We start from the raw sequence: 17,229 nt of genomic DNA on the forward strand, positions 1-17,229 counted from the left end.
CAGTTTCACTATAAAAAGGCAGGAGGAGAAGGTCGGCCCCAGCAGTTGGACCTACAGTACGCTGAAGCTTGCTGTGTTTGGACTCAGCAGGTAAGTAGGACGTGATTTGGACACATCTGATAATCAATATTCATGGGACCGTCCAGATTTCAGCATAGGATGATGTTGGAAATATAAAAAAATGTACTGGGGAAGTATTTCGTAGCAATGTAGAATCATGGAGATACAGTGTGACGGAAGCAAAGAGGGATCATACTTGCAAAGTACATTTTTTTGCATGTTTTTTAACAGAGGTTTCTTATGTCAAGATAATGGAATATAATCATCTCAAGAAAACTAAGTTCGTTATACTGCGATAAAGAAGATAACAGGACAATTATTCAATTATCTAAACATAACAAAGTTACGTTATCTCCAGAAAACAGAATAATTATCACATTATCTAAAAAAAACAAAACAATTAATATGTTCTCTCTCCACTCCCATATACATGGAGGGCCTGAAAGGCTTTTTTTACCCCAATATTTTTAGTTTCATCCATGAAAGTCTTCATTCCCTTTTTTTTTCTTCTTTATATAAAAACAAAAGAAATCACTTGATGCTTGGGGTTTGTTTACAAAGATGGAAAATAGAATTTGGAAAAAAAAAAAAAAAAATCAATTGCATCTCTGGGCTTGTTTTGACAGATAAGGAATAACACAAAACCCTTAACGAAAAGGGGAAAAAAAGAAAATATTATAGCTTATTAATAGAATTACAATAGGATAATAAATTAATAATGAAAAAAAATATATATATGTTTTTTTTTTTAATAATCAACAACCACCTGTCTGTAGCTGTGATACAGTGGAGCTGGGACAACAAAAGTTTGACCATAACTTGTAGTTGTAGCTGTAGCTTATAATAATATAAATCCATAATTTGGCGTAATGTAATGTATTCATTTTTTAATCACATTAGAGACTGGATAAACAAGCTGCTAAAAGTCATATTTCTCAATTACAGGTGATAATTAGAAATATGGATTCACTACGAAGGTCTGCTGTGCTGCTGCTTTTGATTTTCTTAGTATCAGGTAAGTTCCTCTGTCTTTAAAACTTTCATATGCATATATAGCCTACTGTATGTAGCTATATATAGGCAGGGCCTTTGATCAAACAATGGTTGAAAAGAGGATTAAAAATAGACACGTTAATGAATTTCCCACACCACAGAATATAATTGTAAAACAAATCCAGTATTGTTTAAAAAAGACATTTTAAAAAAGCCCTTGGGCCTGACAGCTGTTCTGCTCTGTTCTCACAGAGGTGAATCCAGCCAGGATCATCGGAGGTCAAGAGGTTTGGCCTTACTCCATTAAATATCAAGCATCGCTGCAGTCGACCAGTGGCGAACACTACTGTGGAGGAACCTTGGTGCATCCTGAGTGGGTGGTGTCTGCTGCCCACTGCTGGAGACCGTGAGTACTGACGTTAGTCTGTAGGGCCACACGGGGACAGCAGTGCAGACTGATGACGTGTGTGTATTGTGTTATAAAGTGAAATCAAGGATGTGATATGTGTCATGTTTGTGTATTTTTGCAGTTAACCTTTCACCAGTGACCCGTTTTCAGGTTTTAAATGCATAAAAGTATCACATAAATTTGTTTATAGCATCAAGGCTTTTTGTCTTTGTCAGGAACCTCTATCTAAATAAAATAAAATAAAAATTCACAAATTTCTAAAATGCTTTGGTTAAAATTATGACATTTGTGGTGTTTGACCCGGTTATAACGATAAGAACAATAATGAGAGTTAAAACTCAAATCATAAGTGCAAAACCAACCTTTTCATGGATAAGGAGCCTAACAACGTAACCAAGAGATGAGAAACAAATGGAATGATACATAATTGTTTTAGTGTGTTTTACAGCTGATTTAAGACTCGGATCAAAATTGACCCGAACACCATAGATGGTAGTAGAAAGCTGACAAGAGGAAGGTTCAATTGAAACCAAGAGATAATACTGACAAAAAGGCCCAGGGGCCGACACCAAAAAATATTAAAACCAATATTTTCATGGATAAGGAAGCCTAACAATGTAACCAAGAGAAGAAAAACAGATTGGATGAAAAAAAAAAATGTTTTTAGTGAATTTTACAGCTGATTAAAAACACGGGTCAAAACTGACCCTAACACCATAGATGGTACACTGCAAAAACTCAAAATCTTTCCAAGAATATTTTTCTTATTTCTTGTCAAAATGTCTCATTTCTAGTCAAAACTAATCTCTTTCCACTTAAAATAAGACTCTTCACCTAAAAATGAACTTGTTTTTAGATCATTTTCACTTGTTTCAAACTAATTTTCACTTGAAACAAGTAGAAAAATCTGCCAGTGAAAGCAAGTTTTTTGTGCTTGCTCCACTATCAGATTTTTCTACTTATTTCAAGTGAAAATATGCTTGAAAGAAGTAAAAAGTCTCTAAAAACAAGCTACTTTTTATGTGATGAGTCTTATTTTAAGTAGGCCTACAATGAGATTTGTTTTGACTAGAAATAAAAATAAAGATTTTTTGCAGTGTAGCAGAAAGCTGATACAACACAAAGGTCAAAGGTTAAACGCTGAAGCACCTTGTGTTTTCTTCTGGCCCTCAGGAGCAGCAGGATGCGGATAGTGCTGAGTGAGCACAGTCTGAGCAGAGAAGAGGGGTTTGAACAGATCTTCAACGTCTCAAAAATATACGTCCACAATTATAACTACAAGACGTTCAACAATGACATTATGCTCATTAAGGTAAGCAGAAGCAGAGGTGCTGTGTGGAGCAGATGTGCTGCTGTGTGTGAAACTAACAACAATAACAACCTTTGGTTTGTGCTGCAGCTGAGCGAGCCGGCGCAGCTGAACGCCAACGTGCAGCCAGCTGCTCTGCCCGATGAAAACACCCCTCAGCTGCGCGACGACGTGTGCACGGTGAGCGGCTGGGGCGTGACGCAGATCTACAGCTACTACCTCTCACCGGTGCTGCGCGCCGTGGACGTGAGGGTGCAGCCGTACTGCAGCTACTACTACTGGGGCCGCATCACCTCCAACATGCTGTGTGCCGGCTCTCGGCTGGGGGGGAAAGACTCCTGCCAGGTACAGGAAGATTTATTGTTGTTCTGCATGTGTCAAATGCTTTAATTATATAATATCAACTCTTGTTTTTATTCTACACTGCAAAAACTCAAATATCTTACCAAGAATATTTGTCCTATTTCTAGATAAAATGTCATTTCTAGTCAAAACAAATCTAATTATACTTAAAGCAGAAGTAAGTGATATATTTGTGTTAATATAAGTCTTAAATAGTTATATCTTCCGACAGCAATCACTTACATAGAGTGTTTGGACTGAAACACGGGTCTGTCAGTCACTCTGCTCTGCTCTGAGCCGAGGAGAAAACATTTATCGTATCCTACAGTTTTTATCCAATGAGGAGAGAGAACGGCATGCAGGGCTGTGTGTGCAGCCAAGGGACGCCGTGAATGTGGCGACGTAGGGACGAGGACTGTTATGGTGCGTTCAAGGAAACTCGTGACTCGTGTTTTTCCGACCTGTGAACTCGTACCAGTTAAATCTGGTACGAGTTCACGGGTCAGAAGTCATACGAGTGGTCGTTATAGTGACTTTCACAGGTAAAACAGGTCGGAAAAACACGAGTGGGTTGCCTGAAACGCTACAAAGTCGTAAGCCATGACTTGAAGCTGTAATTTACGGTTTCAAAAGCCTACCAGGAACGCAGCATTAGCCAAAACGACCGGATCACTCACTTCTGCTTTAAAATAAGACTCATCACATAAAAAGTAGCTTGTTTTCAGACACTTCTTACTTCTTTCAAGCAGATTTTCACTTGAAATAACTAGAAAAATCTGATAGTGGAGCAAGTTTTTCTTCCTTATTACAAGCACAAAAAACCTGCTTTCACTGGCAGATTTTTCTACTTATTTCAAGTGAATATTTGTTTGAAACAAGTGAAAATTAAACAAAAACAAGTTATGATGAGTCTTATTTTAAGTGGAAAGAGATTAGTTTTGACTAGAAATGAGACATTTTGACAAGAAATAAGACAAATATTCTTGGAAAGATTTTGAGTTTTTGCAGTGTAGAGACTGCATTATGTATTGTACTTCTTCCTTGGTCACTTTTTAGGAGTGATTATGAAACAGCTGTCATCAAACCAACACTAAAAGTCAATAGTCATGCTCTAGTTCACTTTAAGTATGAATTCTTGTGCTAAAGTACATGGCTACTGACAAATTGACATTTCACTAAGAAATTGAAAAGTTCACTGTCATGGCAGGACCGGAAAAGTCCTGGGGTCACGATGGTCAGGACTCACAGGGTTCAGCCTCTTAAGATCATTAATGCCAGTTCAACATTACTAAGTTTACAGAGCTCTGTCAACAGCTGGACTAAAAGTCAATTTATAGTAAAGTTTATTCATATAACAATCTCTGTTAAGGCCTCATGTCTTCATATAGATTCACAGATGGACTAGTAGAAGTAAAAGTGACAGAATAGTCAAAGATATGTAAATATTAAATATAAATACGCAAATTTGCAGCAAAGTAGAAAAATCTGATAGTGGAGCAAGTTTTTCTTTCTTATTACAAGCACAAAAAACTTGCTTTCACTGGCAGATTTTTCTACTTATTTCAATTGAAAATGTATTTGAAATAAGTGAAAACTGTCTAAAAAAATAAGTAAATTTTTAGGTGATGAGTCTTATTTTAAGTGGAAAGAGACTAGTTTTGACTCAAATTTAGACATTTTGACAAGAAATAAGACAAATATTCTAGGAAAGATTTTGAGTTTTTACAGTGTAGTCATTGTGTCCATAAGAAAACTCTTTTTTTCCCCCCAATTAAAGCAAATAACTCATTAATCAGCAAAGATTATTATACCAGCATATTTCTCTTTGCATGCTACATACTTGGTGTCACCTTAAACTTAATTGCTGTGACAGTAATTAAACTCGTCACCCGTCTGTGATCTGTCTCTGCGGTCAACAGGGCGACTCCGGAGGCCCCCTCATCTGTAACGGCCACTTCGAGGGCATCGTGTCCTGGGGCATCAGCTGTGCGAGCCCACACTTCCCTGGGGTTTACACCAAAGTGAGGAACTACGTGAGCTGGATTAAATGGATAATCGACAATGACGCTCCGTAAACAGACACCACCAGGCCCGAGGAGACTGCAGAGATTCATTTGATTCGAAAACAAAGGGATTCAAGCTGATTCACTATATAATATTCAACGGCTCTCTTTAACATTATTAACATTATTTGAGTTGTTTTTTTTTAATCATTATCTTTACACACTTAATTTTTTGTTTTGTTTTGGCCATTTATAAAGTTGTAATAGTGGTAGCAGTAGAAAATATGTAACAGCTGCATTAAGCAATAATGTTAAAATCAATAATAATATCATCAATCTATGTATCAAAGTGTTTTTATTTTCATGTTGAATCAAAAAATCTATATTTTATGTGGGAGTGGTGACTTAAGATGACAAACACCTCTCAAATGAGCTATATTGAGTTATTTTATACGCTATAATTATTAAAAATATTCACTGTGACAACTTCAAGGACACCGGGTCACTTTCCTCATTTTGCAACAAGCACTGAATGAAATGAATAAACCATCCATAGTGACAATAAAGATGAGCTCTTTTTCTTTGTACTTGCCTTTAAGAAATGTGAGTCTAACCTACAATTTCAGAGCAACAGCAAAACAAAGAACTTCCTATGTCAGGAAATCACTGAATTTCATGTGCACAAACATATTTGTGCTGTTTTTGGTTTTTTATATAGAGTATGATCTGTCCACTCCAGTTCTGTGGGGAACTGAACTCACTGTAACATGTGGTTTACAGTTTAACATTTCATAATGTGGCTCCTCAGTACATATCAACAAACATGTCACAACATCAGTAATAAAAACAATACAATAATATAGGTAACATATCAGAGTATTATTTTAGTTTTCTACACAGTTTCAGAGTGAAAAGGGGAAACAAAGCAGCAGCAGCAAAAGAATGGGAAACCCAAGAGACTTGAGCTCTCAGATAACTTTGACCAAGGTATCAGACAAGACATTTATTTACACACTAGGATAGTTTCCAAAGGAGGGGGGCTACTAGCTACTAACTATGGGGCCCTGACCTTTGCTGAGGGACCTTTTCCTTTTCTGTCATTTTGAAAATGTAAAAGATGAAAATAATAATAATACAAAAATGATATTGTTTAAAATATAAAGAGAACCGTAACTTTATTCCTTCTGGAGATCATTTCATCTTTTACTTGCTTATAACTGTTCATAACGAATGACACAGTAGATTTCACCTTAACATTGAATCTTATTTCTTAAATGGAGTATAACTTCACTTATTTACAATAGTAAACTAGTGGCTCAACCGCAGAAGAGTAGCTCTCCTTAAAAGCAAACTCTTGCTCCGGGTCAGTTTGTCAGCAGTTGTCTCACCTGCTCTGAGCCTCGTGGCCGTGATGACATCACCGGCCTCCATTGGTCCTGGAGCTCAACACCTGGCAGCACGAGGCCCCGCCCCCTAAACCCAGCCAGTCCAAATATGGGCAGAGAGGGAGACTTCAGTTCATACAGGTTAGTGGTAGTGATAGAGCTGCCACCTGCTGACCCGGTTCTGACCCGGTTCTGACCTGGTTCTGATCTGGTTCTGAACCGGTTCTGACTCGGTACTGACCTGGTCATGATCTGGTTTTAGTCGCTGCAGCAACTGATTCAAAGAGCAGTGAGGTGTTTATGGTTCTACCGAGATGGGGCTGAGGGGAGTCCAACGTAGAAGTTTGGTTGAAATCGGGCCAGTGGTTTTGGAGAAAATGACCGAGGCGATTTTCGAAAATGTTTAACTCCCACGGGTGTCAAAAACGTGTTTTTTTTACCAAAAATCAAATTTCTTTAAATTTCTTCAAATTTCTCCAAATTCCTCCAAATTCCTCCAAATTCTGATATGTCATCTGGGGGGCAGAGGGGAGTGAGTGGTCGTGCAGCACCCTCCATGTCCCTCAGCCCCTGATCTGCTGAGTCCAGCCAGCGGTGTGCCCGATTCCTGTGTCCAGCCGGCGGTATGCCCGATTCCTGTGTCCAGCCGGCGGTGTGCCCGGCTCTTGTTTCCGGTGTCCAGCCGGCGGTATGCCCGATTCCTGTGTCCAGCCAGCGGTATGCCCGATTCCTGTGTCCAGCCTGCGGTGTGCCTGGTTCTTGTGTCCAGCTGACGGTGTGCCTGATTTCTGTGTCCAGCCTGTGGTGTGCCCGGCTCTTGTTTCCTGTGTCCAGTCGGTGGTATGCCCGATTCCTGTGTCCAGCCAGCGGTGTGCCCAATTCCTGTGTCCAGCCAGCGGTATGCCCGATTGCTGTGTCCAGCCGACGGTGTGCCCGATTCCTGTGTCCAGTCAGCGGTATGCCCGATTCCTGTGTCCAGCCAGCGGTGTGCCCGATTCCTGTGTCCAGTCAGCGGTGTGCCCGATTCCTGTGTCCAGCCAGCGGTGTGCCCGATTCCTGTGTCCAGCCTGCGGTGTGCCCGATTCCTGTGTCCAGCCAGCGGTATGCCCGATTCCTGTGTCCAGCCAGCGGTATGCCCGATTCCTGTGTCCAGCCAGTGGTATGCTGGATTCCTGTGTCCAGCCAGCGGTGTGCCCGATTCCTGTGTCCATCCAGTGGTATGCCGGATTCCTGTGTCCAGCCTGCGGTATGCCCGATTCCTGTGTCCAGCCAGCGGTGTGCCCGATTCCTGTGTCCAGCCTGAGGTGTGCCCAGCTCTTGTTTCCTGTGTCCAGCCGGTGGTATGCCTGATTCCTGTGTCCAGCCAGCGGTATGCCCGATTCCTGTGTCCATCCAGCGGTATGCCCGATTCCTGTGTCCAGCCAGCGGTATGCCCGATTGCTGTGTCCAGCCGACGGTGTGCCCGATTCCTGTGTCCAGCCTGCGGTATGCCCGATTCCTGTGTCCAGCCTGCGGTGTGCCCGGTTCCTGTGTCCAGCCAGCGGTATGCCCGATTCCTGTGTCCAGCCTGAGGTGTGCCCAGCTCTTGTTTCCTGTGTCCAGCCAGTGGTATGCCTGATTCCTGTGTCCAGCCAGCGGTATGCCCGATTCCTGTGTCCAGCCAGCGGTATGCCCGATTCCTGTGTCCAGCCAGTGGTATGCCTGATTCCTGTGTCCAGCCAGCGGTATGCCCGATTCCTGTGTCCAGCCAGCGGTATGCCCGATTCCTGTGTCCAGCCTGAGGTGTGCCCAGCTCTTGTTTCCTGTGTCCAGCCAGTGGTATGCCTGATTCCTGTGTCCAGCCAGTGGTGTGCCCGATTCCTGTGTCCAGCCTGCGGTATGCCCGATTCCTGTGTCCAGCCAGCGGTATGCCCGATTCCTGTGTCCAGCCTGCGGTGTGCCTGATTCCTGTGTCCATCCAGTGGTATGCTGGATTCCTGTGTCCAGCCTGCGGTGTGCCCGACTCCTGCCTCCGGCGTCCAGCCGGTGATCTACCCAGCGGTCTGTCCGGCTCCTGACGCCAGACGCTCTTCACGTGGACTGTGTGTCCTTTCCCCTGCTGCTATGTTTTTATGCACAATCGTTCTTATAGCGGCACTGGAATCGAGCTGTTAGGGGCGGGGGGGGGTTGTGCTAGCTGGGATTTATGTCACTATATCCCTATTTAGTCCTGCCCAAAAAAACAGACAAATCCTTGTCCTCAAAAACAATTTTACCCTCAAACTCTTCAGTTCAGTGCTCTATAGTTATCAGTCTTTTGACATGTTTTCAAGAACCATATTCTAACATATTTATTATGTTTTCAATCAAATCTCGTATTTCACTTTACACAGACTTTAATGTGATTACAGCTCCTCGATATCAACAGAGCTGAGCTGTAACACACCACCTCTTCCTGTTGTATGAAGCACTGTCTCTTTCCCACCACCAGAGGTCCCCATTTACTAAGACACTGCTCTGTTTTCACTGTCATAGATCAGTTTGATGTTTTTATACTTTTTATATACAGTGAAGTTGATGGTTTGATGGGACTAATGCTTTGTTTACACCAACATAATAAAGAAGTAAATGTGTTATAATATGTCTAAGGACATATCTCACTGTAAAGAAACAGTGAGATCCATGAGGTGTCTTATAGGCACATTCGCAGGTCATGGTACAGTAATTAAATGATTTAAACATAATTTATCAATTCATGTGAAGGTCAAAAATAGTTAACGGCGGTAAACAGATGACAGGTAACAGCATAAATGTTACACAGGACTACATGACCGTCCTGGAACAGAAACTAAAGTAGTGACTCAGTAGAGATGAATAAAAGTCAACTTCTAAAAAAGAGATTAAACAGAAAACGATGGATGTATAAACAGAGACAACTAAAGACATATTAACTCTCAAGAAACAGATTTAATTTCTAAACATAGACATGTAAAGAAACCGAATGAAGGCTCAGAACTGACTTTTTCACCTGTGGTCGTAAATATACTGTATAGAAGGTCAGAATGAATAATGGAAATTATTCCAAACCAGAAAAACAGCCTGTTTTTTACACTTTTGGGAAACATTTACATTGATGAGATGCAACTGTAACGTCACATGAGTTTCTAATAAACTGCCTGTACCTTGTGTTAGTGCAGCTTTAGGCTGACTAGTGGTGTTGTTCACCCTCTAATGGACAATATCAGTATTACAAAAGCAAACACTTCAGAAATCCTAAGAGAAAGGAAATAATGGAAATATTTGGGGGATTGGTCATATTTTTTTGTTTAGTTTAGTTTCAGAATAAATTAACCTCTTGTTATATGAATGTCCAGCACCTTACTGAAGTTAAAGTTTGTATTTGTCATTCATCTATATTAAAGCCTTTAGTAGCCTTTTAGTTTATACTGTTATTAATTATTGGGCCTAAATCCAAATCCCCAAAGAAATTTAAATCAAACTCAACTGGACTAGACAAATAACCAAGTCCAGTTGAGTTTGATTTAAATTTCTTTGGGGATAACGATGACCTGGACAAATGAGAATATTCACAGGCTTAAATCCAAATATTTACTCTAGGAGAATACATTTCTTCATTGAAAAAAAACACAAAGTGTGGTGAGGGAAGCGCTCACTCTAGTTTAAATGACATAACATGATAACATTGACTTTAAATGTTTTAATGGATGTAAACACAGTGAATATTACTAAGTGTGTACTGTATGTGATGAAATGTGGTGGTTCAGTGATTTCTCAGATGGTACAGGAAGTCTTCAGGTAGATAAGAACAACACAGACAACATTTGTAAGTTACAGGAAATTTATTTGGACACTTTTGGATTTTTAGTCTGAAAAAAGGCAGATGTGTATTTGATAGACAACATTTCTTTTTGGAATGCCTTTCAGAAAAACGTCTAGACAACTTCTTCCCTTTTCCCTAGTGCTGAACGCCCCTTAGTCTCCTTCCTCCTCACCCTCCCAACAGGTAACTACTCTCAACATACAGACTGTTAATGCCCTCCTCAACATTTTCTGTAGTGTTATTGTAAACTGTCAAATGAACAAACATTTCTTTCTGGAATGTATTTTTTATTTAATTACAAATGGAATAAATTATTTCCTGTTTAGTGCCTCCATGTCCCTCTTTAATATTCCTCTCCTTCCTCCTCTCCCTCACCCTCGATGGAGTCGACTCCGACCTCTTCGTAATCCTTCTCCAGAGCGGCCATGTCCTCTCTGGCCTCGGAGAACTCTCCCTCCTCCATACCCTCGCCCACGTACCAGTGAACAAAGGCACGCTTGGCGTACATCAGGTCAAACTTGTGGTCGAGCCGCGCCCAGGCCTCGGCGATGGCGGTGGTGTTGCTCAGCATGCACACGGCCCTCTGCACCTTGGCCAGGTCTCCGCCGGGAACCACGGTGGGGGGCTGGTAGTTGATGCCCACCTTGAAGCCGGTGGGGCACCAGTCCACGAACTGGATGCTGCGCTTGGTCTTGATGGCGGCGATGGCGGCGTTGACGTCTTTGGGCACCACGTCGCCACGGTACAAGAGGCAGCAGGCCATGTATTTACCGTGGCGAGGGTCGCACTTGACCATCTGGTTGGCCGGCTCGAAGCAGGCGTTGGTGATCTCAGATACAGACAGCTGCTCGTGGTACGCCTTCTCCGCCGAGATGACGGGGGCGTAGGTGGCGAGGGGGAAGTGGATACGGGGATATGGCACCAAGTTGGTCTGGAACTCGGTCAGATCAACATTCAGGGCGCCATCGAAGCGGAGGGAAGCGGTGATGGAGGAGACGATCTGGCCAATGAGCCTGTTGAGGTTGGTGTAAGACGGACGCTCGATGTCGAGGTTCCTACGGCAGATGTCGTAGATGGCCTCGTTGTCGACCATGAAGGCGCAGTCCGAGTGCTCCAGCGTGGTGTGGGTGGTCAGGATGGAGTTGTAGGGCTCCACCACGGCCGTGGACACCTGAGGCGCCGGGTAGATGGAGAACTCCAGCTTGGACTTCTTGCCGTAGTCGACGGACAGACGCTCCATCAGCAGGGAGGTGAAGCCGGAGCCGGTGCCTCCTCCGAAGCTGTGGAAGACCAGGAAGCCCTGAAGACCGGTGCACTGGTCGGCCTGACGACAGAGACAGAGAGAGACACACCGGTTCAATATGGGAGGCACAGTATTATCAAGTCAAAATTAGTAACAAACTTCTGCTGATATGAAGTTACGCACCAGTTTGCGGATCCTGTCCAGAACCAGGTCGATGATCTCTTTGCCGATGGTGTAGTGTCCACGGGCATAGTTGTTGGCAGCATCCTCCTTACCGGTGATCAGCTGCTCAGGGTGGAACAGCTGCCGGTAGGTCCCGGAGCGGACCTCATCTGCAGAGAATTAATCATTAATTGAATGTTATGTAACCAACTGAGGGGGATAAGTCAATTAAAAGCACTTAAAATGGATTGTCCTAAACTGAAAATGTACTGGGAGGGGATTCGGGCGGAAATTTCAAACATTTTACAAACTAGTATAAGGAATGACCCGCTGATCTTTGTTCTTGGAGTGCTTCCCTGTGACTTTTTATGTAAAGAAAAAATGTATCTACTCAAAGTCATCATAATGGTGGCAAAAAAAGATGATAACTATGTCCTGGTGTAAGCCATTACCCCCGACTGTTGATCAATGGAAATCAAATCAAATCAAATCAAATCAATTTATTTATAAAGCACATTTAAAAACAACCAAAGTTGACCAAAGTGCTGTACAGTTCAGTGAACACAAAATTACAAACAAAAGAAAGAAAGAAAGGAAAGAAAGACTTCTCAGGGTATACACAATGGAAAAAATAACAGCAAAGCTCAACCTTGACATGGCCTTATTCAAGAGGAGGTGGAATCCACTAATTACTTACTTTGGACTAACATTACAGGACACCTAGATGATTCAGCATAGACACCTACAGGCCTGGACGCTCAAAAGTGAGTCTACTCAATTTGATTTTTACATAATTATCAATATTTTTATTATCTATTCAACCATTTATTTTAACTTTCACACCTCTGACACTGTCATAAGAATATGGAATAACCTTGCCGATAGGTTCTCTGTTCATGCTGTTCCTATTTTTGGCCTTTTCTACTTTTTTACTCAGATATGGAACAAAAGAATTTAAAGCTTTTAAGTGTGTTTAAGTATGTAAAGCTTGAAATATCAATAAAGACATTTGTTCAAAAAAAAAAGCACTTAAAATGTCTTTAAATGCTCAGGGAACAGTGAGGACACTCACCGATGACAGTGGGCTCCAGGTCCACAAACACGGCTCTGGGGACGTGTTTTCCAGCTCCGGTCTCGCTGAAGAAGGTGTTGAAGGAGTCGTCTCCTCCTCCGATGGTCTTGTCACTGGGCATCTGTCCGTCCGGCTGGATCCCATGCTCCAGGCAGTAGAGCTCCCAGCAGGCGTTGCCCATCTGGACGCCAGCCTGACCAACGTGCACCGAGATACACTCACGCTGTGGGAAGGGGAAGAGAAAGAGAAAACAGGACAGGTTATCTACCTGTACTAGATTCATTTATTAATCTTGCAGCAGAAAAATAAAATATATAATTCTTCATCACTAACAACATGAGATAATTCTATAACCATGTCATAAAGTATTTCATTTTAAGTTTTCAAATGCATTTTAATTATTAAATTATCTCTTCTAATCAATTCAACAGTTTTAATATGTTACATTTTATATGGTGATAGTAGAAATCTCATTTGATCAGCAACAACTGATCAATAATAGTCTGATTATAAGGTATTTCATTAACTAATTTTTTAAAGTCTAAAAGCCATTGTGGAAGAAAAATTTTCTTTTCAGTTTTTCATGTTACATTTTGTGTGGTGATAGTGGTGAAAATCTCATTTGATCAGCAACAACGACCGATGGGACAGCTTCAACTTTCTGACTGGTACACTACTGCCTTGTTTTTTAGGACCGCGTTGCTAGGCGACCAGCCCCGGTCCTCCCACCCTGGCAACGGATGACGTTTGTTGGAATTCTCCTCAGAGCCGTCAGTTCACTGTCTTTCATTCATGTTCGTGTTAATGTCAATAAAGCTCTTTTTGAATTTAAATTCAGTTAAAAGGGGGTGTTAACTATTAGAAAAGTAATTAGAAATTTCATTTAATTAAAAAACCAAGTTGAAACCGGTTGAAACAAAGGGTTTATCCTGCTGTGCTGCTGACCCTGCAGTAGTGTCAATAGCTGTCAGGAGGAGACCATCCATGTCCATTAGCGTCATGCATTTTTAATGCCTTGCGCCGTGCTGACAGCGCATTATTTCATCCATTTTTCTCCTGAGGATAGGGTTTCTTCTCCCATCCTCCCATCCTCCCTTCCCCACGGCTGTCAGTCACAGAAGTGATGACCGGGGTTTATAGTCAGGTCGGTGGGGCGGGGGAGGGAGGAGGAGAGAGTCGTCCTCGGCTGGACCGCTGGACCACAGCCCGCTTTATCCATTCAGTCCTCTCGGTGCTGTGACTGTCTGCTCTGTCTAAACCTCTTTTGTTCTCTTCTCCTCCGGCCACGTAACCCATCTACAGGGCAGAACCGTCTCCCACCCAGCACCAGAACCACAACCTCACATTATCACCAACACTTTCACCAAATAACTACATTATTTAACACAATCCTTTACTTGTTTAAGACCTTATAGTCTAGTCTTCCTCCCACTGACTTTTCCGATTCGGTTAAAACTCCATCTCTCCATCTCTCCATCCCTCATCATCCAACCAACAGGTCACATCATCACTGAAGAGCAGAAGCAGCACGGACTCCTCCTCCAGTGTCTGTTCATTATTAAAGTTGTAAAAAAAGAGAGAAAGTTCTTACCATTTTGGGATGGTTTAGGCTCGGTGGAGGGTTGAAGAGTCTGGGGATTCAGGGGAATCTTACAGTTCGACGGTTAGGGGGTCGATGTAAGAGATAATGGCGCACATGAGGATGACCGGTGGTATTTATACTCCAGCGCAGCCCCGGCGCCGGCGGCTGCTGCGACGCTATTGGTCAATCACCCCGCCAATAGTCATCCGCGGCTTCCCATTGGCTGAGCGCTTCTCTCTCGCTCCTACGACCGCCTCAAGACCCCACCCGAGTTATTGTGCAGCAGCATGGCGTCTCTTATTTGTAAGGAAAATGCTGCGTAATTTTCAGCAGACAGGCCCATTCTGCCATGTTGTCACCCAGACTGTGTAGCTACATAATACACCCCCACATAAAATAAAAAATAAAAAAAACACATTTATACTGTCTAACACGTGTAGTAGTGTGTTATGGAGCAGAGGAGAATAAGAGCAAACAAGTATAAAAGTCTGCAATTTGATAAAGATACAGGTCTTTGATGAACTACAGTCACACTGGTTTTGACCATTATCTCTTATATTAAACCCACACATGAACACCGTAAACAGAGTTGTATCAAAGTCGTCTCTAGTTGTACACGCCCATCCATAGGCAGGTGTAATCTGTTATAAGGCCTTATAACGCCTAAAGACAGCATCCAAACATATAGCTACGCAGATGTAGTCGATACAACAAGTCTGAAGACATTTAAAACTTATTTCCAGGTAGATTGTATTGTAAAAAACAAAAAATGTCCATCCAAGCTTTATACCATTATATTTCAGTCTCTCCTGTCTCCTATCAGAGCTGCCTGTTATACACCAGTTTGTCTCCATATTACCCAGCAGCCACTGTGTTCACATGATGGGTGTGGACTGATTCAGCACTATTATGCATTGCTTTTATTTCCAGTATTGAGTTTTTCTGTCGACAAAAGAGGTCAAACTGTCCAGTCACAGATGACGAGGGACATGTAGGCCACAGAGATCCACATAATAATACGCCCAACACCCCCAGCCCACCCCCCGACCAGCCCCCAACCCCCCTAGCCCTCCTCCCAAGATTTAGCGGTTGCTAGGAAATGAATAACGGAGTTGCCTGGATACAACCTATAGCCTGCCTTCATGTGGCGGTCACGTGACCCGGCTTAAATAGCAGCATTAATGGGCAGCACTGCAGCTGCCTCAGTGGGGGGATGTGAGGAGCCTCAATCACCTCTTTCCCCCAAATACAACCCGGTGTCCTGTGTGTGTCTGTGAGGAAAGATTCATATTCTCACTGATAATAATAATAACTGCACATCCTGTATCCTAAAAACCAAGGAGGTAGAAAATGTGAATGTATATTTCATGAGGATGGGGCGTGGCCGCTGCGACAGACTGCTGCTGCTGCTGCTGCTGCTGCTGCTGCTGCTGCTTCATGGCTTCACCGTGCGTCAGCTCCTTTTCTTCATTCCCTCACTGAGGCGGCAGCAGCTCATATACTGTAACTGTAACTGTATAAACTGTAAATTCTTATGTTTTTTTTTTTTTTTTACTTTCTTTTTAATTTTTGATTTACGTTGACAGCAAGACAAGCTCATCAGAAAATTACACAAACTTACACTGCAAAAACTCAAAATCTTTCCAAGAATATTTGTCTTATTTCTTGTCAAAATGTCTCATTTCTGATCAAAACTAATCTCTTTCCACTTAAAATAAGAATCATCACCTAAAAATGAACTTGTTTTTAGATCATTTTCACTTGTTTCATTTGTGTGTGTGTTGCTGAAAAAAACTCAGGTGTTGAGATGCACAGCAAAGAGAGGCTGATTTCTTTGTGTGTGTGTGTGTGTGTGTGTGTGTGTGTGTGTGTGTGTGTGTGTGTGTGTGTGTGTGTGTGTGTGTGTGTGTGTGTGTGTGTGTGTGTGTGTGTGTGTGTGTGTGTGTGTGTGTAACCTACACACAGCTGCAGCCACAGTGAAATCAGCTAATCTGTGTAATGGCTGTAAAAACATTAACGTCACTCTTGGACACGAGGCCGATGTCTGATGTGAAACAGACCTCAGTTCAGTTTAACCTCAGTATTGTAGCCTACTGTGTTGTACGGTATGTAAGTAAGTATTTATTATTATATAGCACATTTCATACACCAGGCGTGGACTCAATGTGTTTTAAATGATACAGGACAAGGATAAAACAAGATAAAACGCTGGATACTGACACAATAAAAAGACATATAGAATGATTATATTACAGTAAAGCAACATGATAGAAGAAGAAACAACAAGACACTGCAGTTCCTCATCTTGCTGAACAATGACATGATATGTACAAGGGAACTTTAACTAAAAGCCGATTTCAAAATGATTGTCTTTAGCTTAGTTGTTGTTGTACGGTATGCTCTTGTATTTATTGCATCATAGTGTTGTTGTAGTGCATAATTATGTCCGTTGTTGTGTCATGTTGTATTATGCCCAGGGGCGGTTCCAGAGTGTTTTCTGGTGGGGGGCACGGGCACAAAAATGAAAAATCTTTCACCTTGTAAGGAAAATGCCTTTGACCTTTTCATTTTCCACTGGTCAATATTAAAATTATAGTCAATCAATAATTACCTCTATCTTGTAATTAAGAAGTCTTAGCAGAATAAGCAACACAATCGATTCTCAAAGTGAACTGAAATACTATGGGCCCTAGTTTGTTGGCGCAGCGCAGGTGGCGCAAGGTAACGCAGCTGGTCTAATGCAATCAGATTGCATGGATCATGCCATGGTTGTTGGATATGGTGGATGGGTTTGGGGGTTTGGGGTTTTTTGGGCGGATGGGTATTTGAGAACTTGTGTAGCCTACTGA

At 42.2% G+C, this 17,229-nt stretch overlaps 2 protein-coding genes across 2 annotated transcripts; one reads left to right on the forward strand and one right to left on the reverse strand.

The window, feature by feature from the left end:
- Nucleotides 1-1,020: 1,020 nt before the first annotated feature.
- LOC310988177 (trypsin) lies at nucleotides 1,021-5,188 on the forward strand (the record flags this gene model as incomplete). The annotated part of the gene is made up of 5 exons (XM_083974689.1): nucleotides 1,021-1,075; nucleotides 1,306-1,459; nucleotides 2,636-2,774; nucleotides 2,862-3,116; nucleotides 5,033-5,188. 5 exons carry the CDS (start codon nucleotides 1,021-1,023, stop codon nucleotides 5,186-5,188), a joined length of 759 nt encoding a protein of 252 aa, XP_083830815.1.
- Nucleotides 5,189-10,429: 5,241 nt separating this feature from the next.
- LOC310988685 (tubulin alpha chain-like) lies at nucleotides 10,430-13,021 on the reverse strand. Its single transcript, XM_083975370.1, has 3 exons — nucleotides 12,799-13,021; nucleotides 11,748-11,896; nucleotides 10,430-11,645 (listed from the first exon to the last, which is right to left on the reverse strand). Exons 1-3 carry the CDS (start codon nucleotides 12,977-12,979, stop codon nucleotides 10,665-10,667), a joined length of 1,311 nt encoding a protein of 436 aa, XP_083831496.1. The 5' UTR covers nucleotides 12,980-13,021; the 3' UTR covers nucleotides 10,430-10,664.
- Between the last annotated feature and the right edge of the window lie 4,208 nt (nucleotides 13,022-17,229).

This window comes from Trachurus trachurus (assembly GCF_905171665.1).
Source record: "Trachurus trachurus genome assembly, chromosome: 7".
Classification (NCBI taxonomy): Eukaryota; Metazoa; Chordata; class Actinopteri; order Carangiformes; family Carangidae; genus Trachurus; species Trachurus trachurus.

What these genes read in the sequence shown, in the direction of transcription:
- LOC310988685 (XM_083975370.1), bottom strand. Translation starts at nt 12,979, where the DNA reads ATGGGCAACGCCTGCTGGGAGCTCTACTGCCTGGAGCATGGGATCCAG. An exon ending in CCTGGAGCCCACTGTCATCG is followed by an intron (nt 11,897 to 12,798) that starts GTGAGTGTCCTC and finishes AATTCTCTGCAG; the next exon opens with ATGAGGTCCGCTCCGGGACC. An exon ending in TGGACAGGATCCGCAAACTG is followed by an intron (nt 11,646 to 11,747) that starts GTGCGTAACTTC and finishes CTCTGTCGTCAG; the next exon opens with GCCGACCAGTGCACCGGTCT.